The sequence below is a fragment of the Dendropsophus ebraccatus genome, chromosome 11, assembly GCF_027789765.1.
Source record: "Dendropsophus ebraccatus isolate aDenEbr1 chromosome 11, aDenEbr1.pat, whole genome shotgun sequence".
Taxonomy (NCBI): Eukaryota; Metazoa; Chordata; class Amphibia; order Anura; family Hylidae; genus Dendropsophus; species Dendropsophus ebraccatus.
Window position 1 is genome coordinate 65,090,678 of NC_091464.1, and position 23,032 is coordinate 65,113,709.

Consider the following 23,032-nt stretch of genomic DNA (forward strand, 5'->3'; position numbering starts at 1 on the left):
TCATTTTGCGGCAAGGGGTTAAAAGGTACATCAAGAATCTCGAATGACGTCACTGTTGGAGCTTTCGCCTAAGAGGTGGTACTGCTGGCACCCAATGTGCATTTTTGTCTTTACAGAAGCTGTCAGCAGTACCACCGCTCAGCAAAGGCTTCGAAGGAGCAGTTCAACATCATTGCTATCATTTAACATGGCTTCACTCAATACTGTGTCACTAGTTTTTCACTAGAAGATTGTATATAGACTTCTGTATTTGATGGTTTGTAAAGCATCAGCACATGCCGAGAAGCGATCAGTCTCCTGCAGTCAGTATGTATTCAGGGCTGTGGAGTCGGTAAGCCGCAGCTCCGACTCCTGAATTTTATCATGGCTGACTCCGACTACTTCATAAATGGCCGGTCAGATACCAGGGGAGTTATTTATCACACTGGCTCAGCAGCTTCTCCCTAATGTCCTACATGATCCTGGGGCGACTTCTGAGGGAATAAGGAAAGATATAAAGCAGATTCTCCTTTGTGTGCAGTGGATGCAGCCAGTCTCCAGCCTCCATGTCCTGAACTACTCAGAACCAGACTAGATGGAGCAGGTGGTCTTTTCCTGCTAACAGTCTTCTATGTTTCTAACTAAATATTCACCATAGACACAGAAACACTGCTAACAAGGCCAAATACCTGTAATATAGGATGTCAGCCACAGTGATATAAAGGGGTCACACATAGTGATATAGAGAAGTCACTGTGGGTGTGGGGGCACGCACGCGCACGCGCACACATACACACACACACACACACACACACACACACACAGCCTGCTGCAGCCATAGCATGCGCACACGCACACACACACACACACACACACAGCCTGCTGTAGCCATATTGCGTGCGCGCACACACACACACAGCTGCAGCCATAGAACTCTGAAGAAAAACACCACATTGAGGACAGAGGTTACTGCTACACTACTTATGTCTTCTCCTCCTCTATATTACACAGGATATCTTCATATTAAACTGCTGCTCATATACAATCACCCAGCTTCCAGGAAGAGAACAGCACAGATCTCCCCCCACACAATGAACTCTTCCAGCTCAGAAACAAACTGCCAAATAGTGACCGACAACTTTTCCCCGACCCCCTTATCTAATAGGGTCAGTGTCCTATTACTGATATATTCCCTGACCCCCCTATCTAATAGGGCCAGTGTCCTATTACTGATATATTCCCTGACCCCCCCCCCCTTATCTAATAGGGCCAGTGTCCTATTACTGATATATTCCCTGACCCCCCTTATCTAATAGGGTCAGTGTCCTATTACTGATATATTCCCCGACCACCCTTATGTAATAGAGCCAGTTTCCTATTAAGAGTGTTGCTCATAATATATATTGATGAGCAAAACTTATAACAATTTAAAATTGATTTTGATATGAATTTTATAATATTTTTTTTTTTTTTTTAAAGCTGGAGTCGGTAAATTTTTTTCCGACTCCAGCCAAAACTAGTTCCGACTCCACGACTCAGACTCCACAGCCCTGTGTGTACTATAATGTCAGTAATGTACATATGACATTGACATAAAGGAGAAGACTGTAACCTGCTGGTATGTTCCCTTAGCACACAGGATGCTGAGATTGAAGGTAATTTTTTTTACCTTTATCCTCAGTACAGTTTTTCTTCACTCATTAGTTTAATATGTAAATTGGGGGATAGGGGTACAGCCCTCTGCAACCACTCACCCCTCCTTATGAATATGCATCTGGTGCTTTGCAGTGATGAGTGGCCGGAGTGACATCACTGCAAAGCGTTGCCCTAGTATTCATGAGGAGAGGCAGATGAGTGCACGGAGAGTGGTAGTCCTACCCAAAACTGCATTTTTTTTTAATTAACCCCTTCACGACCTAATTAATTAGTGCCCAGAAGTCCTGGTCAAATTAATGCAATGTTCCTCCTCACCTTCTAAGAGCCATAGCGCTTTTATTTTTCCAACTACAGGGCTGATTGGGGTGTCATTTTTTTGTACCTTGATCTCTAATTTTTATTGATAACCTTATACCTACCTAATCCTAATACCCAGAATTTTTTTTTTTTTTTTTTAAATCTTTACTAATATATAATTTTAAAAAATCTGCAATCCTGGTGTGAGTTTTTTTTTCTTCACTTTTCTTTTACTCTATTCCGCACGCTATGATATGTAATATGTTTATTTTATTTGTACATAACAGTCTTCCTGAGAGCAGACTATATGAACGGATCGCCAGTCGGGTCCCTATCAGTGAGTGACAGGTCCTTGTCCTGTCACTGACTACCTTATAGGGAACCTGTAAGTCGGGATGCCGTGGCGGAGCCTGCCCAGCATAGGTAACCATCCCTCGGAGTCCCGCTGCTGAATCTGGTCCCTGGGCGGAGAAATCGCGGCCTGAAGCGGAGCGCACACATAATGCAAATCAGGAGAGATGAGTCCGACGTTCATAGAAAGACTGCTCCAGTCATTTTCCATGGACATCGGACTCATCTCGCCTGCTTTGCATAAGCCACGCGCTCCGCTTCGGGCCGTGATTTCTCCGCCCAGGGACCGGATCCAGCAGCGGGACTCCGAGGGATGGTTACCGGGCTCCACCGGGGTGTCGGGCGGACTCTGCCACGGCATCCTGACTGACAGGTTCCTTTTCAACGCTTCAATCGCTGTGCATTGCAGGGTTTAAGGGGGGTAATGACAGGCAGCTGCGGGTCATTTCCAGGTCTTAGAACAGTAATGTAAGCAGGGCTGATCACATTGAAACGGCCCTGCACACATTAAAAACCCTTCTCAGCTGGGAACGTTTATATATGTTCCTGCTGCATGGGGTATGTGCCACAGGAAGGTATATAGCCCCGTGGCTCCTGTAAAGGGGAACAGAAAATTTTATGAAAACAATTCTGAGGATGAAGGTAAGAAAATTACCTTCATTCTCAGCTTCCCTGGAGGTATAGAAACATGACAGCAGGTTATAGTCTTCTAACCTACTTTTACCCTTTTAATTATGATTGACAAAGTGTGTATTTTCATTAACAGCACATAGCTTACATAATACAGCAGTGTCATTTCTGAATATTTGCTCCACTGCATCATTTTAGGATGAAGGTGAAGTAGGGGTCTTTTTTTATCTCCAGAAACAACACCACTCTTATCTATGTGCTTTCTTGCCCTGAGTAGGGCTGAGGTGTAACACCGGACATAGCCTATGGACATGAGTGGTGCTCTCTGGGGATGGAAAAACAAAGGGCAGACCACTGTTCGTTTTCCTCAACTTTTAAATGAAGATGCACCAAACTGTGACAAACACCAGATATTTTGCAGCTCACTTGACAACAGGGCGGGACTTTATAGAAAGGGGCGTGGCTTAAAATTAATAACACTTTAGGCATAGCTTTCAGCTACAATTTGTTTCAGACTGCTGACACTGTTAGATAGCTCTTAGGTCAATGATATACACTTTACCAGTCTTAAATGTGTCTGTGCCTTCAGGATGTAGAAAAAATTCTTTAATTTCCCAAGGAGAATAACACCTCTGCGCTCCCCCTCCTACACCTGACCATGCTCTGTGCTCAGCGTTCAGCTGCCAATGAGAAAGGATAGGGATGGAAAGGGGAACAACGAAGTGATGCGGCCTGCAGAAATTCAGGAAATTGAAAAAGCCTTTTTCCACAATATGCAAGCGCATAAACATACACTAACTTAGCAGTTTAGAACATGACCTATTTATATTAAAGATTTTTTTGGGGTGACTTTTAGTACTAATTTTCCATCCAAAGTAATGCAATGCATGTGTGCCCACAGCAATGGTGGCCTAGTAAAGAAATATATAGAAGGGGATGGTTGAGCTTTGAATAATCTGTATGTGACTTTGTTGTTCGGTTTCTTTCACAAGCCGAATTTTTATTATTTGTAGCCAAAAAGTGAAAGACACAAACCTTTTATCACCACCTGCTGTTTCAGATCTACCCGCTGTAAAAGATAAATTTTATCAATGTCTATTGGTATATACAAGTTTTGTGACAAGGATATGCTAATACCTCCTTGTGTCGCTCACTTAATGTTTCATTTTTTTTTTGTTCCATAGGTGCCTGGTGAAAACTTGCACAAGAAGACACATCATCCCTTTTTTTTCTCCCCCCCCCCCCCCCCCCCCCCCCCCAGATTCAATTTGGCCTTAAACAATAAGACTTTACCAGCTTTGACGTTTTTACTAAGAATTCTTGTGGAGTGCTAGAAGTGTATATTTCAAATCAAGAAAAATGTTCACTTTCACATTTTAACAAAAAAAAAAAAATAATAATGTGCCATGTAATTTTGAAGTGTGTTCTGCCTTGAAGATTGAATCAAATAAAATATTTTATATTTATCACATTAGACTTTGTCACATTCACTCAGATATGATCCAGCTTGGTTATGGTCATAGGTAAACAGAATAGATATATGTTATATATAGTGACTTAGGTCTTCACCTTTCTTCCCACCCTGGCTCTCAGTAACAATGTGTGACAATGAAAACCCATTAGTTATATTTATATGGAATTGTGCAGAGGACCTGGAAAATAGTGCAAATCCTATTAATACATTTGGGATGTTGTATGAAAAATGGTGCTAGAAATTAGAACGCTTTTAGAATGAACTGCAGAATCTCAAGTTGCAATGGAAAACCATGGTGGCCAACTTGTAGCTCAAAATCCTGGCAACGCTGTGCTCCGCTGCAATGCAAGTTTATAGGACTTATGGTGATTCCAGTTACTTAAAAGGGGTATTGCCATCTGGACATTTATCTACAGAATGCCATAAGGTCAGATAAATGCAAGTTTTAAAGGTAGAGGGAGGTAAAGACAGATGGCATCCGGTATTGCAGCTGTTCAGAGCGCGGTCTGAAGCCCCCCCACCCACATTAGGTTGTACAGTTACGTTCTGATGGAGGAAGGGGTTACAGTTTGCACCAGGCACAGACCTTGATAAATGTGCCCCTAAAACTTATTTGCAGAAAAGATAAGTTTCTGATTATTAGGACTGCACTGATCTCAATAATATCCCTTCTCCCCATGTCGATGGAGCGGTGGTTAAGCTTGCACAATGCTGTATCTGTTCACTCTCTTGTATTGATGAAGGTAACAGAGTGGTGCTGACATGTCTTTGGCACTACCATTGTGAGTGATTGGAGCTGTAGCGTATATTATATGCTGGACCATTCTTATATTCATGCAGGAATGTGAAGGAGAACCTAGATTGTAGTGATCACTAAGGATATAGTGTTGTCATTTCCCATCTAAACATACCGATCATGTTCATACAAGGAAAAAAGGGTGTGGTTTGTGGGTGTGGCTTCACATGGAAGTACCTGGGAGCAGAGATGAACAGGGTGAGGTAAGTATGTGGTGCACCTAAAAGATTCACAGCTATTACACATGTCTGGGAGATCTTTTATTTTTGTACATATCTGTTAAGTTGGCAAATATTATGTTAATATTAAGGACAAAATCAATCTATGTATCTGTGATCAGTATTCCCGTACCACTATTCTACAAGCTGAAAGCAGAGCTGCCTTATGTCAGATAGGAGCATGTGAATAATTTTTCTGGTGCATCTTTTCCCAAATGGCATAAACCAAGTAACTTGTTTAGTTACATTGTTGCAAAAATACCCTAAAGCCGGGTTCACACTACATATAACACCGGCCATTCTATGACCCGGCTGGGTCATAGAGGAGCATCAGAAGTTATCAGAGGAGCAATAACAGCAAATTAATTGGAGTAGTAAGGACGAAGCTGCGTTGGGTTCGGTGCTGCAGCTCATACCCAGGAAGATCAGTGCCTTCTCCAGGAAGTTATCTCCGTAAAGACGCCGGGGGAGGAGTCGAAGGAGGAGACGCATTTACCATTAGATGCCGTTGGGGAGGAAGATGGCCTCGTCAGCTGTATTACTGGGCAAGGGCCGAACCATGCAGCAGAAAAAGAAGGGGCCGGCGGTGAAGAAACCCGGATCGATAGTTGGTGCTACGCTGCAGGGTGCCGTAGAAGCGCAGGAAACGGGTGAGTGTGATGCTTATAGCTCTCCCCCCCCCCCCCCCTTAAAACTGGTATGTCTAATGCTGGGCAGTCACTTGCTGTTGATACAAACATGTTGTCTGTCATAGCCACATTTTTGAGAATGCTGGGCACTTCTGGAGATTTGGATGTTAAAAATACTGCTGATCGTGTGTCTATATCTCCCCCTACTAATATGGGTATTGAGTCCTTTGGGAATGCTTGGGTTAAGGATGCTGTCTGTACAGAAATGCCAGTTTTGAACCGTTGCAGTGTAGTCTGTGATCAATCCGAGTCAGTTGTGCCGGTTATCAAGCCAGGTATTCCTGAAATCTGCTTAAAATGAGCATTTCCTTGCGATATTTCTCCATTAGGGTTTCATTTAGCCCCTTCAGTAAAAGATAAAATTTGGAAGTTAGTCATTTGCAACCTAATACTGAGGAAAGAATAGAGGATTATTCAGAAACGCGTCCATTACAGTTGCAACTAGTGGTGAATACATTACTGTGCTACTATACTACACTAAACTCTCAGCATATATCCTAGCCTCAATCCCTGGCTTTTGGAGCATTTACCAACACTCCCAACATCTCACCTATGGGAGGAACGGCCAACAGAGGTGGAATTACCTGGCTGCTGTGAGCCTCCACTGCTCAAGCTTCGCTGTGCAAACTGCAGGAGGAAGCATCCATCAGTGTTCACACACGAGCGGGGAAGCCACAGCCTATCTCACGTATCCTCTGCATCTACGGCCGTAGACTTCAAGGACAATACAGGACCGGTGAGAGGTCGACTTCCACCAACATACTTTTTCTCCACTTAATGTATTACAAACAGCCCAAATAACGGAGAATTATTTAATGAATTTTTAATGAATTTTCAATGAACAATCAACTATCCAACATCCCATCTAATATGTAGTAGATGCTGAAATCCCTGCTGCCAGCACAGTATTTAAACAATTGGCGGCTTGCAAGGGCCCTGCAAAGCCGCCAACGGACAATAATCATAGCTATATATATTTATATATGCAGTATTCACCACAAGACTTTCCATGTTAATATATATATATATTTGGCCCTACTGTCAGACACAGGAGCATAGCTCATTGAGAGATGTTGTATATACCTGCAGCCGAAAGTTGAGACAGATGTGCCAACCCGCGGGGTATTCCCGCCAGGTGTCTAATCACAGCCAATAATAATGCATTCAAAACACAGGACCTTGACTCAGTGTACATTTATTTTCATCTAACACTGTATATAAACATCACAGGGTTTTATATGTTGGAAACAAATAAAAGTTAAGTTTTACCTTGGGGCAAGCAGTAGGTATTTTGCCTTCGGGCACCAAGATACATTGTGCCGGATCTCACCCGGTGTCTAGATGCTTTAAAAAGCTTAGTCAGGGTTCACAGCCCACAGGTATGGTTAGGGATGTGCTATCCAAAAGCTTGGACACTGGCGAATCTGGAAAGAATGCGTCCATGGTTAGAAGTCTATCCAAATTGGCAGACGGCTGATCTATTATTGTTCGGTTTTGAGTACGGCTTTCCAGTACCTGAATTTATAGGTGTTGGTTGCACAGGGTTGACAATCTTAGTTCTGTTAGGTTTAAGCCTTTAGAAGTGGTTGATAAATTGTTGTCAGAGCTTAGAGAAGGTCGGATTGAAGGGCCTTTTCCTTGTCCACAGTTCCCTAATTTTAGGATTTCGCCTTTAGGTTTGATTCCAAAGAAGGAGCCACATAAGTTTAAATTAATTCAGAATCTTTTTTATCCTAAAGGCGGATAACTAAATGACTCTGATGATAAGTCTTTGGTGTCAGTATGATACAGTTCTTTTCATGATGCCTTAGATTTGGTAAGTTTTTCTGGCCGCAATGCGTTGTTGGCTAAAACCGATATTGAATCCGCTTTTTGACTTTTGCCGATATGTCCTGTTGGATTTCATTCTTTGGGTTTTATATGGCGTGACCAATTTTATTTCGATAAGGCACTCCCTATGGGTTTTTTCTTGTCATGTTTCTATTTTCAGTCTTCAGAAGTTAGCAGTTTGTCTACTATTTGGATGATTTTTTGTTTGTGGGCCGGGCTCTCACGGACTGTGAGCAGTTGCTTTTTTCTTTTAGGGTACGTTCACACCTACCGGATCCGCAGCGGATTTGACGCGTGGATTCCATACACGCAGCGGATCCGCTGCGTGTATGGGACCAGGCCCCTTTAACCCCTGCGCTGTCGGCCGAAAGCCTGCCGTCCGGATTCACTGCGTGTATGGTACCCACGCATCAAATCCGCTGCGGATCCGGTAGGTGTGAACGTACCCTAAAAGAAGACAACAACTGCTCACAGTCCGTGAGGGCCAGACCCACAAACCAAATCCGCTGCGAATGAGGTAGGTGTGAACATACCCTTATGCAGATTTGTGCTTGCTTTGGAGTTCCGTTGGCTAGGAATAAAACCATTATGCCATGCAAGAGGATTGAATATTTGGGTATTGTGATTGATAGTGTTAGGATGGAGTTTTGTTTACTGGCGGCTAAGGTTTCGAAAATTTGTGGTTTGTTGTCTTCTTTTTTGATTAAGAAGAAAGTTACATTGAGGGAATTGCAGAGCTTACTAGGTAACTTAGTTTTTGCCGTTCGTGTTATTCCGATGGGAAAAGTTTTCTGCAGGCGTTTGTATGCGGCTACCAAAAGCTTATTGTCGCCATATGCTCATATACGCCATACTTCTTCCCTTAAGGATGATTTGCAGTTGTGGCAAATTTTTTTGTCCTAATTTAATTTTCGTGCAGTGTGGCAGGAGGATTTTGCGGAGGCTATAGGCCTGTGTACCGATGCTGCGGGTAGCTGTGATTTTGGTGTGTTTTGGAGTAACCATTGGTGTGCATCCAGGTGGCATGATTCGGGAGTTCAGGCTGTTGTGCTGGCCAATATAGTTCTTTTGGAGTCATTTCCTGTGGTTGTTGCTCATACTCTTTGGGGTGAGTCTTTTCGAAATAAACTTATGATGGTTACTACTGACAATCGGGTGGTAATGTATGCTATTAACTGTATATCATCCAAATCGGTTATGGTAGTTAAAGGGGTTGTCCAGGGAAAAATGATTTTTTGTATTAGGAAAGGGTTAACCAAGGTTAACCCTTCTCTAATATACTTACCTGTCATTAGATGTCTGCTCTGGGAGATCTCTGGGACGGTCACGTGACTTGCTTGCTTCGGATCTTCTGTCTTCCTGTCATTCTCCGGACCGGAAGCTTCTCCTGTCTCTGCTTCTGGTTCGGTGACGTCAGCTGCACTGAGCTCTTCTGCGCCTGTGCCAGCCTCTCCCTCTTCTTATTGGCTGCAGAGTACTTGAGCCTGATTGGCTACACAGTAGCCTGTGCAGATCAAGCGTGAGGGGGACCTGTGAAGCCGGAGGAGCTTGATTTCTGTCAGGCAGGTCCCAGCAGATCACACTCTCAGCAGCAGCACAGGCAGTGTCTCCTCATCCCCAGAGTGAGTCTGAGTCATCCTGAGAGGGGAGAATGCTGTGTGTGCTGCTGCAGTTCTGATCGCTTCAACACTTTGTTCTGTGAAAACACTGTTCCCTGACACATAAATCATCTCCTCTGCCGTCCTAACTCCCCCTCCCCCCCCTCCCCACACACAGAGAAGCCGTCAGGGTAAACCTTCATGTACATAGAGCTGAAGCAGCTGGGGGGGGGGAGGAGGTCAGGACAGGGGAGATGATTTCTGTGTGACACAACACTGTTCCCTGACACACAAATCATCTCCTCTGCCGTCCTAACTCCCCCTCCCCCCCTCCCCACACACAGGGGAAACCTTCATGTACATAGAGCTGAAGCAGCTGGGGGGAGCACTCTTGGCAGCAGCAGAAACAGCCACAGATGACTTCTGCACATCTTATTTCTGTGTTTTTTTCTTTCAAATAGAAATCATCACCACCTGGTTCACCATCCCTTTTTTATTTATTTATTCAGAGTTAGATCTATTTTATAGACTATTTCCCTCTTGCTTCATCAGCTTCCCACTATGGTGCAGTGGTAAGTGACAGGTTTACCATGCACACTGACCAGGGTTCACATCCCACCAGTGAACTTTTTTTTTTTTTCCAATTATGACTTGTGCTAGATATTATGGTGATTGTAGTTCCTCTGCAAACAAGAAACACTGAGGGTAATATACAAACAAGATGAATTCTCAAGTCTTCCCATCCTTATAAGCTACTATATATCTTGCAGGAAGTGGTGTTTGTTTACATTCAGAAACAGTGCTCTCTACTGACATCTCTGGCGGAGTCAGGAACTGTCTAGAGCAGCAGCAAGTGCCCATAGAAAACCTCTCCTGCTCAGGACAGTTCCTGACTCTGCCAGAGATGTCAGTAGAGAGCACTGTTTCTGAATGTAAACAAACAACATTTCCTGCAGGACATACAACAGTGTATAAGTATGGGAAGACTTGAGATTTTTAAATAGAAGTAAATTACAAATCTATTTAACTTTCTGATACCAGTTGATTTGAAAGAAAAAAAAATTTCGCTGGACAACCCCTTTAAGTTGAGACATTTAGTGTTGTTGTGTTTTAAATTGAATATTTGGTTAAAACCTAAATATGTTCCTGGTGCTTGTAATGTAATCGCAGATGCCTTGTCTTGCCTACAGTTTTTCCAATTCTGGGCTTTGGTGCCAGATGTGGATCAAGAGGGGCTGTCCTGTCCTTTCGAATCGTGGAATTTGATATCGGATTGATATGAGTTCCTCAGAAAATGTCTGTTGTTATGTGGACGTCTTATGCAGCAGCTTAGCTTAGGTGGTGTAATTTTTATCACAGTCGAGCGTGTTCTTCTAATTTATTGTCGCATGGGGTGTCTATTTCCGTTGTTTTAAAAACAGTTTCAGGTGAGTCTTTTTATCAATGTTGGTTGGGTGTTTCCCCAATGTCTGTGTTTTGCTGTCAAACATCTTTTAAAGGGTGTTAAATTGTCGCGTGGTGTGGTTAGTGACAAGCGCCGTCCGGTTACTTATCCTATACTATTGAGGTTGTTAGCCGTTTGTAATTCGGTGGGTTTGACTTCTTATGAAGTGATTCTGTTTAAGGTGGCTTTTTGTTTGCAATTCTTTTGAGTGCTTCGTATTGGTGAACTGGTGGCTAGTGCAGTTCACAAGATGTCTGCTTTATGCATGGATGATGTTAGGGTGTTTAGTAAGGGTATTCAGTGGTTAGTGAAACGTTCAAAACGGACTTGAGGGGTAGGGGGTGTGAAGGTTTTTCTGAGGAATATTGATGGTAGTGTGGTTTGTCCCGTTCGTAATTTTTTAGAGTATTTGTTGGTCAGGCCTGGCTCCTTGGGTTCCTTTTTTGGTGCATCAGGATGGCTTATCGTTGTCCAGGTATCAGTTTGTTTCTGTGTTTAGGAAGTGTTTGACTGAATTGGGAATGGACGTTGCTGGTTCTTCTGCTCATTCCTTCCGTATTGGGGCTGCTACGGAAGCGTTTAGATTGGGTTTATCCCCTACTAACATTAAATGGATAGGTAGGTGGAGTTCTAATAGATACAAATTGTATGTTAGACCTCACTTAAGTATTTGATTTTAATTCAGGTCGCATACTAGCAACTTAGGTCTGAACGAGGTAGCATTTTATTGAGCTGGGGTGCGTGGGTCTTCCTTGGGTCCAACTCCTCAACCTTGTGGAAGGTGTCTGTAGGGTCTGGCCTCCGTCTGATATTATGATCATCCATGCTGGTGGGAATGACATCGGGTGAAGTCGTACTGATCTTTTGTTTTGGGACATGAAGCTCATAATTTTTCTGAAATTGCCCTGAGGCTCGTTTGGTCTTATAGTGGCTTCACGTACCTCAAGATGATTAGGCGCCACCTTAATAGAGGTATGTCGCGTCTTTTTGTCGACATTAGGCGCTGTTTTATACCGCCACGTCGATTTAGAGGAATTTCTTTCAGGTCTATATCGGTTTCATGGAATACATCTTTCCGATGTTGGCCTGGATATATTGAATCTGGGCCTGCAGTCCTTAGTTGAGTTGGCCATGGCTTGTTTGGGGTCATGGGCGGCTTTGCCGGCAATGTTGGGTGGGTCGCCCCATGATATTTAGGGGCAGACATTAGGTCTGATTATTAATGGTTATTAATTACTTTAGTTATGTTTTTTACATGTTATGAATAGTATTTATGAATAAAATTTTGAAGGTCCAATTTTAATGTTTTGCTGACCCTTAAATAAACCCGTGGCCATAACTTCCACAGTTAAAAAATTTAGGTGTCTGTGTCTTATTTATATAGATAAAAGGGGGAGGGAATGCTGTTTACACTCACATGTATCTGACCATCTTTATCGGACGAGAATTGATCTGGTTTTGCTCAGGTATGATCCAATTTCTTTCATTTGCATAATAGGCAGTCGCCTGTTTTCCTGATCAGTGGTTCATAATAATGTGATAAGTTACCCGAGATATTAGTTGGGACCTTTCATAAACATCTTGTAAAGTTTATATTTTCTAGGCAGTAATTTAGCCAAGATTCTCAGATTTTTTTTTTTTTTTTATTACATGAGGTAATAGAGATCTAAGAAAAGACACCACTGCTACACAGTGTGGCATTACATTAAGGAGGAAAGCACTTCTATCTCCAAGATCTAAGTAGTAATCCTATCCACTCTTCTTCCTTTCAATTCCTTATACAGAGATTAAACACGCCAGTGTTGCGAGGCTTTTCCATTGCATCAAAACCAAAGGAGCCTTCAGTAACAGCAGAAGATGATGGTGTCGCTGGTGACTACACCGCGCAAAAGACTGCAGATCTCCTAATGAGAGATGCCTGTATTGAGTTCAATAGTGGACAGTGTAATTGATGGTGCGCTAGCGACACCTAGTGGTGTAGTTGCTAATAGACCAGGCGTTCCTAAAACATGCTTAAAGGGGTTGGCCACTTTATAGTAAAATTGCTCAGTGTACAGAAAGCTATTACTTGCGATGTTTCTCCTTTGGGCTTCCATTTGGCTATGTCAGTAATGGAGAAAATATGGAAAATGGATCATATGGATATCTTTTCTTTATTGTCCAGTTTTAAAGAAAGTTCTAAAAGTGATAAAAGAGATGACAAGGATGAGGAAAGAAAAAAGCCATCTGTAGGCAAAACTTTTAACAATTGGCGTCAAGCTTTCCTAATCTATGGTGCTGTACTGGGTGAGAAGTACCCGATGAACTGCGTACATTGTTGTAAAGTCCTACACAAATTTTGGTGGGTCTGCCTGGATTTTGTACAATGAGGCGTTCAGGCAGAAGTTGTCTGTGCAACCAAATATGCTTTGGGGTCAGAAAGATGTTGGGTTGTGGTTAAATCTAATGCTCCCTCAGAGATCCAGGCTGCGAGCTGTGACACTAACTAATGCTGCTACCTCTTCATTTTGGAAGAACTTGTGTTATGCCTTTAACACTGATGGGTTAATGCTTGCAAATACAAGTATGAATGCTCACTGTGCAGGAGCCCACCCTTACAGTCGGTGCTTTAAGCAGCTTAATCAAATTGGGCAACAATTCCCCTCAGGTAGAGAGGCAATTTCTAACGGCGGCAACGCCAGTGAAGCTGCAAGAGTTGCTCCCCTGGCTAAAAACATACCCAAACTGAGGGAAGGCTGAATTGTTGGTGTCTGGGTTTACTTTTTTTGTGTTCTGTGAATTTGAATAAGTTAGCGGTTTATCAAAAAGTTTTCTTGGAAGTTTCAGAAGGGAGGGTTGAGGGACCCTTTCCTTTCCCCCCACTTGAAAATTTCAGACTTTCCCCTTTGGGATTGACTCCTAATAAAGATGGCGGATCCTATAGACTTATTGATCACTTAGCATATCCAGATGGAAGTTCTCTTAATGATAGTGTGAATAAGTCTTTGGTATCTGTTACTTATTGTTCCTTTGAGACAACTGTGGACATGGTAGTCGCTCAGGGCAGAGGAGCCGGCCCTTCGGTTGTTGCCTGTATGTGCTAGTAGGTAACCTTCTTTGGGTTTTAAATTGGATAGTTGTTATTTCTTCGACAAGGCGTTACCTATGGGTCTCTGTTTGTCCTGTTCTTATTTAGAAACATTTGCTACCTTTTTGCAGTGGATTCTACCTGTTGGTTGCCCGGTTTGTTCGTCTACACACTATCTAGACGACTTCTGTTCATTAGAGATCAGTGTAGCTGTATAATACAGCACCGATCTATCAGAAGTCCGGCCTGGTAAGACCAAGGGATCCCCCCTCCAGGAGGGGATCCCGCCACTAGACACCAGGGATAGACTGCACAAAACACTGTTAGATGCAGCTGTCATGTTTGACAGCTGCATCTAACGGTGTTAATTAGCGGGAGCAGTCCCGTGTTGCAGATAGCAGTCGGGATCGCACATGGGCTGGATCGTTAAGCCACCTGTGCAATGTTCAGACAGGAGAAAATGTTTCAGTGGCATTTCTAATGATAAAGAGGGTGGGGAGGAGGGATGGTGCAAAGTTAGGGCACAGATGCTCTAAGCCACGCCCATTGGGCACAAGGCTACAAGTTTGAAAGTAGTTTTTTAGGACAATAAATGCATCACCTGCCGAACGGACCCCAGGACAGATCTTGGATTAAAAGCAGCTATCCGAAGGTACAAGTGGTTTGGGGGGGGTCAGATTGTGGGTACAGAGTCGCTTTAAAATTGCCTGTACAATTGATTTCTGCAAAAAAATGAAACGACAGTGACACTTAAAGCCCCTATTACACAAAGCGACTGCGAAGCGATTATCATTCTAAACGATCGATCACTATTTTTTAGTGAACGATTTACACCTCATTCCACCTAACGATAGATGTACTGAATAATTATTTTGCAGTCGTTACATAGTCGTTAAACGTTCGCAGTATAGGAAAATGGGTGATCATGTAGGCTGGGAAAAGAAAAGTGGAGGTGTGACAAAACCTGTAAACAATGGTGGGAATTTGAGACTATGCAGCCTTCTGTACCACCTTCACAGCTCGCAGTCTCCATTTTGATCATTGTCCTTTGAGCTGCAGAGAGCAGAACACATTATTTTCGGAGCTTGTTCTTATTTTTTTTGGTTGGTTCTTAGTTTTTATTGTTGGTAATCCATTTGCTAATCCATTTTTAAGATGGCGATGCTTAAAGGAGAAATTCGGCCAAAAGTATTTTTTTATATGTTATTACATAAGGAAAGTTAGACACATTCCTAATATACACTTATTATGGGAAATGCACATATACTGCTATTTTCCTCAATTTAGTTGATCAGGAAGGCTCAATTTCTCTAAGAAAATGTGACGTCACGAACCAGAGCAGGGCTGGGTGTAATTCTTATGAAGCATCCAGCAGGGGGCGCAGTATAAGGAGAAATTACATTGTAATTTCTCCATAGTGGTTGCAGTCATTCAAAGCAGCTTCTGCACTCACTTTGTGGCAGGAAGAGTCTCGCCGGCACCCATTCATCCCGCATCGGCTCCCCTAGCCCCCTAAGGACCCCCCACCCGTCCATCCCGCGGCCGCCCTCACCTAGCCCCCCTCCGCACCTGTCCATCCCGCGGCCACCCTCATTTAGCGCCCTCCAGCACTTGTCCATCCCGCGGCCGCCCTCACCTTGCGTCCCCCGCACCTGTCCATCCCACGGCCGCGGGATTGACAAGTGCTGGGGGGCGCTAAATGAGGGTGGCCGCAGGATGGACAGGTGCGGGGGGCTAGGTGAGGGTGGCTGCGGGATGGACGGGTGGGGGGTCCTTGGGGGGCTAGGGGAGCCGATACGGGATGAATGGGTGCTGGCGAGACTCTTCCTGCCACAAAGTGAGTGCAGAAGCTGCTTTGAATGACTGTAACCACTATGGAGAAATTACAATGTAATTTCTCCTTATACTGCGCCCCCTGCTGGATGCTTCATAAGAATTACACCCAGCCCTGCTCTGGTTCGGTTCGTGATGTCACATTTGTTTTTAGAGAAATTGAGCCTTCCTGATCTACTAAATTGAGGAAAATAGCAGTATATGTGCATTTCCCATAATAAGTGTATATTAGGAATTTGTCTAACTTTCCTTATGTAATAACATATAAAAACATACTTTTGTCTGAACTTCTTCTTTAAGAAGAAACGAGGCATTAAAATAAAGGCTGATCTAATACGTCTCCAAGAAAAACAGGACGTCCACATGGAGGGGCAGCAATCCAATTGTCCTAGATGCTTATGGTCAAAGAAATGGCTCCAACGTCAGGAGGAATTTCCTACACGCCCTTGCTATGTGAGCTTAAAGGGAACCTGTCACCCGCTGTGCCGGGGTGACAGGCTCCCGACCCCCCGTTAGAGCCCCCTATACTCACCTAATCCCGCCGGGTCCCGCTTCTGGAGGTGGTCGGGTGATGAAGATCTCAGCCGCTGCAGCCCGGCGCGCGCGCGCTGAGAGATGAGTCCAACGCTCATAGAGAATGACGGAGCGCTGGACTCTCCTGTCATTCTCTATGGGTGTTGGACTCATTTCTCAGCGCGCGCATTGGGCTGCAGCGGCTGAGATCTTCATCACCCGACCACCTCCAGAAGCGGGACCCGGCGGGAATAGGTGAGTATAGGGGGCTCTAACGGGGGGTCGGGAGCCTTTCACCCCGGCACCGGGGGTGACAGGTTCCCTTTAAGGAAAGAAATCTTGACGATTATCAAAATTATTTGTGCATGACGTCAGCTACCTTTTTTAAAGCTTTTGGAACTTGTACATCCTTTGGTTGAGAAACAGGACACTGATGCGCCAGGCTATTACAGCTGAACAAAGACTTGCGGCCACTCTTCGTTTTTTGGTCACAGGAAGGTCTTTACAAGACCTTAAATTCACCACAGCTATTTCACAGCCAGCGTTATCCAGAATAATTCCTGAGACCTGCGGAGCTATAGTGACGTTGTTGCAAGCAGAGTACTTTAAGACAAGATTACTTCTTAATAGTGATACTGTCACCTTTGTACATATCATCTGTCTACAAACATTTCATATATAGTTGCATCAGTGGACTGGAAAGTGTCACCTAGGTGTGTAAACATGGCAGTTGGGCCCTGTCCCCAGCAGTTAAAGTGGCACTGCCCCCCCCCTTTTCCCCATCAAGTGTCCTTATTCCCCCCCCCTTTCTGTAATAGGACTTGTATTTGTGCTTGGTCCTTTGAGAAATCTTGGTCGCCCCTTGGAATAAGTTGCTCAAAAGGGTGCGTGACCCAACATGGTGATGTCACGGAGAGGTGGGGCTTACGATATGGGTGGAGCAAAGTGCTGCTGAGGCCATGAAGCCCTGCACATGTGGCACAATTTAATTTAATATAATTTTCCATCTATGATTAAAATTGTGCTATCTTATAAGCATTTTTTTTTCTCTTTTATGAAGTTTCCCAGTTGTGAACAGGAATGGCTGGTTGTGGCAGAAGATTTTAATGAATTGTGGCGATTGCCCAACTGCGGAGGGGTCCTTGATGGGAAACGGATATACGGATAACCAGGGCCGGCGTCAGCACCCGGCTAACTAGGGCAAATGCCGGGGCCCACAGCTCCTCTAGGGGCCCACTCCCGTTTGTTACTACATTTTTTTGTTAGTAAAAAAGAAAAAAAAAGTGTAGTAACAAAGGGGACTGGGCCCCTAGAGGCTGCATGTGACAGTTAGGGGCCATGCCGATACATACTGGGGCCCCCGGGCACCTGTCTTCCTTCACAAATCTTCCCTACAGCCGAGTAAGAAAGGACCTTTGAGTGTGTAGGACCTTTGATGATGTCACGGGTCATGTGATCGGACACCTGACCTGATAGAGGGCAGCACGGTAGGCTCTGCAAACTAAGTGTTCTGTATGTGCTGGTTTCTAGTTGTTTTGTGTATAGAGGTCCTGCTGTAATATATATATATCTATTACAGCAGGATATATATATGTTACAGCAGGACCTCTATACACAAAACAACTAGATTTCTGTATCTATCTATCTATCTCTCTCTCTCCTATCTATCTATCTATCTCTCTCTCTCCTATCTATCTCCTATCTATCTATCTATCTATCTCCTATCTATCTATCTATCTATCTCCTATCTATCTATCTATCTATCTATCTATCTATCTATCTATCTCCTATCTATCTATCTATCTCCTATCTATCTATCTATCTCCTATCTATCTATCTATCTATCTATCTCCTATCTATCTTCTATCTATCTATCTATCTCCTATCTATCTATCTATCTATCTATCTCCTATCTATCTTCTATCTATCTATCTATCTATCTCCTATCTATCTATCTATCTCTCTCCTATCTATCTATCTATCTCCTATCTATCTATCTATCTATCTATCTATCTATCTATCTATCTCCTATCTATCTATCTCCTATCTATCTATCTCCTATCTATCTATCTCCTATCTATCTATCTCCTATCTATCTATCTCCTATCTATCTATCTCCTATCTATCTATCTCCTATCTATCTATCTCCTATCTATCTATCTCCTATCTATCTATCTCCTATCTATCTATCTCCTATCTATCTATCTCCTATCTATCTATCTCCTATCTATCTATCTCCTATCTATCTATCTCCTATCTATCTATCTCCTATCTATCTATCTCCTATCTATCTATCTCCTATCTATCTATCTCCTATCTATCTATCTCCTATCTATCTATCTCCTATCTATCTATCTATCTCCTATCTATCTATCTATCTCCTATCTATCTATCTATCTCCTATCTATCTATCTATCTCCTATCTATCTATCTCCTATCTATCTATCTCCTATCTATCTATCTCCTATCTATCTATCTCCTATCTATCTATCTCCTATCTATCTATCTCCTATCTATCTATCTCCTATCTATCTATCTCCTATCTATCTATCTCCTATCTATCTATCTCCTATCTATCTATCTCCTATCTATCTATCTCCTATCTATCTATCTCCTATCTATCTATCTCCTATCTATCTATCTCCTATCTATCTATCTATCTCCTATCTATCTATCTATCTCCTATCTATCTATCTATCTCCTATCTATCTATCTATCTCCTATCTATCTATCTATCTCCTATCTATCTATCTATCTCCTATCTATCTATCTCCTATCTATCTATCTCCTATCTATCTATCTATCTATCTATCTCCTATCTATCTATCTATCTATCTCCTATCTATCTATCTATCTATCTATCTATCTCCTATCTATCTATCTATCTATCTCCTATCTATCTATCTATCTATCTATCTATCTCCTATCTATCTATCTCCTATCTATCTATCTCCTATCTATCTATCTCCTATCTATCTATCTCCTATCTATCTATCTCCTATCTATCTATCTCCTATCTATCTATCTCCTATCTATCTATCTCCTATCTATCTATCTCCTATCTATCTATCTCCTATCTATCTATCTCCTATCTATCTATCTCCTATCTATCTATCTCCTATCTATCTATCTCCTATCTATCTATCTATCTATCTATCTCCTATCTATCTATCTCCTATCTATCTATCTATCTATCTATCTCCTATCTATCTATCTATCTATCTATCTATCTCCTATCTATCTATCTATCTATCTATCTATCTATCTATCTATCTATCTCCTATCTATCTATCTATCTCCTATCTATCTATCTATCTCCTATCTATCTATCTCCTATCTATCTATCTATCTATCTATCTATCTATCTATCTATCTATCTCCTATCTATCTATCTATCTCCTATCTATCTATCTATCTCCTATCTATCTATCTATCTCCTATCTATCTATCTCCTATCTATCTATCTCCTATCTATCTATCTCCTATCTATCTATCTATCTATCTATCTCCTATCTATCTATCTATCTATCTATCTCCTATCTATCTATCTATCTATCTATCTATCTCCTATCTATCTATCTATCTCCTATCTATCTATCTCCTATCTATCTATCTATCTATCTATCTCCTATCTATCTATCTCCTATCTATCTATCTATCTATCTATCTATCTATCTATCTATCTATCTCCTATCTATCTATCTCCTATCTATCTATCTCCTATCTATCTATCTATCTATCTATCTCCTATCTATCTATCTATCTATCTATCTCCTATCTATCTATCTATCTATCTATCTATCTATCTATCTCCTATCTATCTATCTATCTATCTATCTATCTCCTATCTATCTATCTATCTATCTATCTATCTATCTATCTATCTATCTCCTATCTATCTATCTATCTATCTATCTATCTATCTATCTATCTCCTATCTATCTATCTATCTATCTATGTCTCTATCATATAAACATGGTGAGACCCCTAGTTCTCCTATATACAGGTCCTGCAGTGATGTTCAGTGTGTATGTATATATATATATATATATATATATATATATATATATATACACATACACACACACACACACACACTGTATATCACTGCAGGACCTGTATATAGGAGAACTAGGGGTCTCACTATATATATATATATATATATATATATATATAAAATCATGCTGGTGCTGCTAGTTCTCCTGTATACAGCTCCTGCTCTGTGTGTGTGCGCTTGTATATATACACACACACACACACACACACACACACACACACGAGGAGCTGCATGCAGGAGATACAGGAGGAGAAAGATATGCAGCAGCCGCATGTTTCTTTTGCTGCAAATCTTTCCTCACCTGTCTCTCCATGATTTGCTCCTCAAAGGGGCCCGCCGAGGCTCTGTCGCCCGAGGGCCCACAAAAACCTGGAGCCGGCCCTGCGGATAACGCAACCTTCAAGTTCTGGATCATCCTTTTACAACTATAAAGGTTTTTTTTTTCTATCATTGTAATGGCTCTGGTAAATGCAAAATATGAATTTTTAATGGTGGACGAAGGTACCAATGTCAGAATGTCAGATGTGTATTGGCACGTACAGAGGTTGCGCAGGGTCTGCTCTGCATTTGTCAGGAAGCAGAACACTATGTCCAACCTGTATTTTGTTTTTATTGGGAATGATGTTTTTCCTCTACAACCCTACCTCCTGAAACATTATCCACAGAGGAATCTCACACTCAACTAAAAAAATCAACAGATTGTCCTGTGCCCGGAGGGTGGTTGAAAATGCGTTTGGAATCATGGCAAACAGATTCCATATATTTCACCCAGCTATTATTCTGAAACCTGACAATATAGACAGAGTGCTGCTGGCTTGCTGTGTCTTGCACAATTTCCTCCGGCGCTATGAGACCCAAGCATATTGCGCTTCTGCAAGTGACTGTAGATTTTTCAACATGTTGAAATCGAATTTTGAACGACAATAGAACGATTTTGTGTTTCTTGTTCACTTGTTCATACTTATTACACGGAACGATTATTGCTAAGCGATTGTTTAAGTGGTGTTTTGAACAATAATTGCTTAGAGTAATAGAGTCTTTAGAGAAATGCAGCGCCTACTGAGTTATTTAGTTTTTGCTTTGAGAATCCTCCCTATGGGCAGCATTTCTTTCTAGGAGATAAGTGCATTGTAATTAACACTGATAACAGGGAAGTATTATATGTTGTCAATTGTCTTCATCTTCAGAGCCTGCAATTAGATTATTGCATCTTTTAGTGTTCTGATAGCAGCCTGGAAGGTAATAAGAAAGATTTAGGGTCCATTTACACAGAAAGATTATCTGCCAAAGATTTGAAGCCAAAGCCAGAAACAGACTATCAACAGAGATCAGGTCATAAAGGAAAGCCTGAGATTTCTCCTCTTTTTAAATCCATTCCTGACTTTGGCTTCAAATCTTTGGCAGATAATCTTTCTGTGTAAATGGACCCTTACTCCCTCCTATGTTGTTTTATTTTCAGTCTGACACAGTGCTCTCTGCTGACATCTCTGGCAGAGACAGGAACTCTCTCGGTTTTCTATAAATCCCCATAGAAAACCTCTGCTGCTCTGGGGAGTTCCTGTCTAGAACAGAGATGTCAGCAGAGAGCACCGTGTCAGACTGAAAATAATACAACATTCCCTGCATGACATTCAGCAGCTAATAAGTATGGGAAGACTTGAGATTTTTTAATAGAAGTAAATTACAAATCAATATAACTTTCTGATATTAGTTGATTTGAAAGAAAAAAAGTTTCGCTGGACAACCCCTCTAAGCTTGACCCGTTATGGATCCTGGCAGGGAAAGCCCCTAATTACCTGTAGATAAGTGATGAGTTTGTTTCATGGGCCCGTATTTCCTCTACTGTTTTTCCTGTAGCACCCGATACCTCCTTTGTTATTTATCTTTTAGTTTTTCACCCTACACGTCTCAGCCATTTCAATTTGGTTATGATTGGTACAAAAACCCTAAAATTAACTTGATGAACCCACCACGCCATCAATTTCACCACTTGTATTTTTCAGATGTTGAAATAGAAAATTTATACCACACTTAAATTTTACTGGGAAAGTAAATTTAAGAGAATAATTTACATTTTACTTATTTATTTAAAATTGTTTATCTCAAAAGGAGGTAGCCCTCAGCTTCTTTTTAAGATCTGGTATATTATGCTGTAGGTGTAATGTGTAGGTGTCCCATTACTTCGGCTAATACAGTGCATATGCTCAGGTACTGAAATAAAGCTCTTCATTATAAGACCTTCACAATAGTAACATAAGTTCTGAATAATTTATTTAACTTCACATAAATCTTGTCAAAAAATAATTCTGCAATGTATTTGAAAGTATGGCCACAAGATGGCGCCATAACACTATTACCAATAGAAGGAAACACATTCCCAGACCTCAGCCTTTTCATTAGGCCTGCAGACCACACATACAGGCTATGTACAATGAAATGCTTTTTAAAGCAAATGTACCATCAGGTACATAACTCTCCACCCCACATAAGGTGATCACGGTGGTGCAGTCTTTTTTTTTTAAATGTTTCCCGATGCTGTTCTTTTGCTATGCACCAGTCTGGCTCTATGCACTGGGGGTGCGCCCCCCTCCCCTTCTCAG

General features: G+C 42.1%; 1 protein-coding gene and 1 pseudogene across 1 annotated transcript in view; both read left to right on the forward strand.

The window, feature by feature from the left end:
- ZNF654 (zinc finger protein 654) overlaps window positions 1-4,159 on the forward strand; it is a 34,449-nt gene extending 30,290 nt beyond the window's left edge. Inside the window, exon 9 of the mRNA XM_069944572.1 lies at window positions 4,098-4,159. Coding sequence (XP_069800673.1) covers window positions 4,098-4,108 — 11 coding nt within the window. The 3' untranslated portion in view covers window positions 4,109-4,159. The remainder of the gene's footprint in view (window positions 1-4,097) is intronic.
- A 1,762-nt stretch (window positions 4,160-5,921) lies between these two features.
- LOC138767419 (putative nuclease HARBI1) lies at window positions 5,922-21,359 on the forward strand (annotated as a pseudogene).
- The last annotated feature ends 1,673 nt before the right edge of the window (window positions 21,360-23,032 follow it).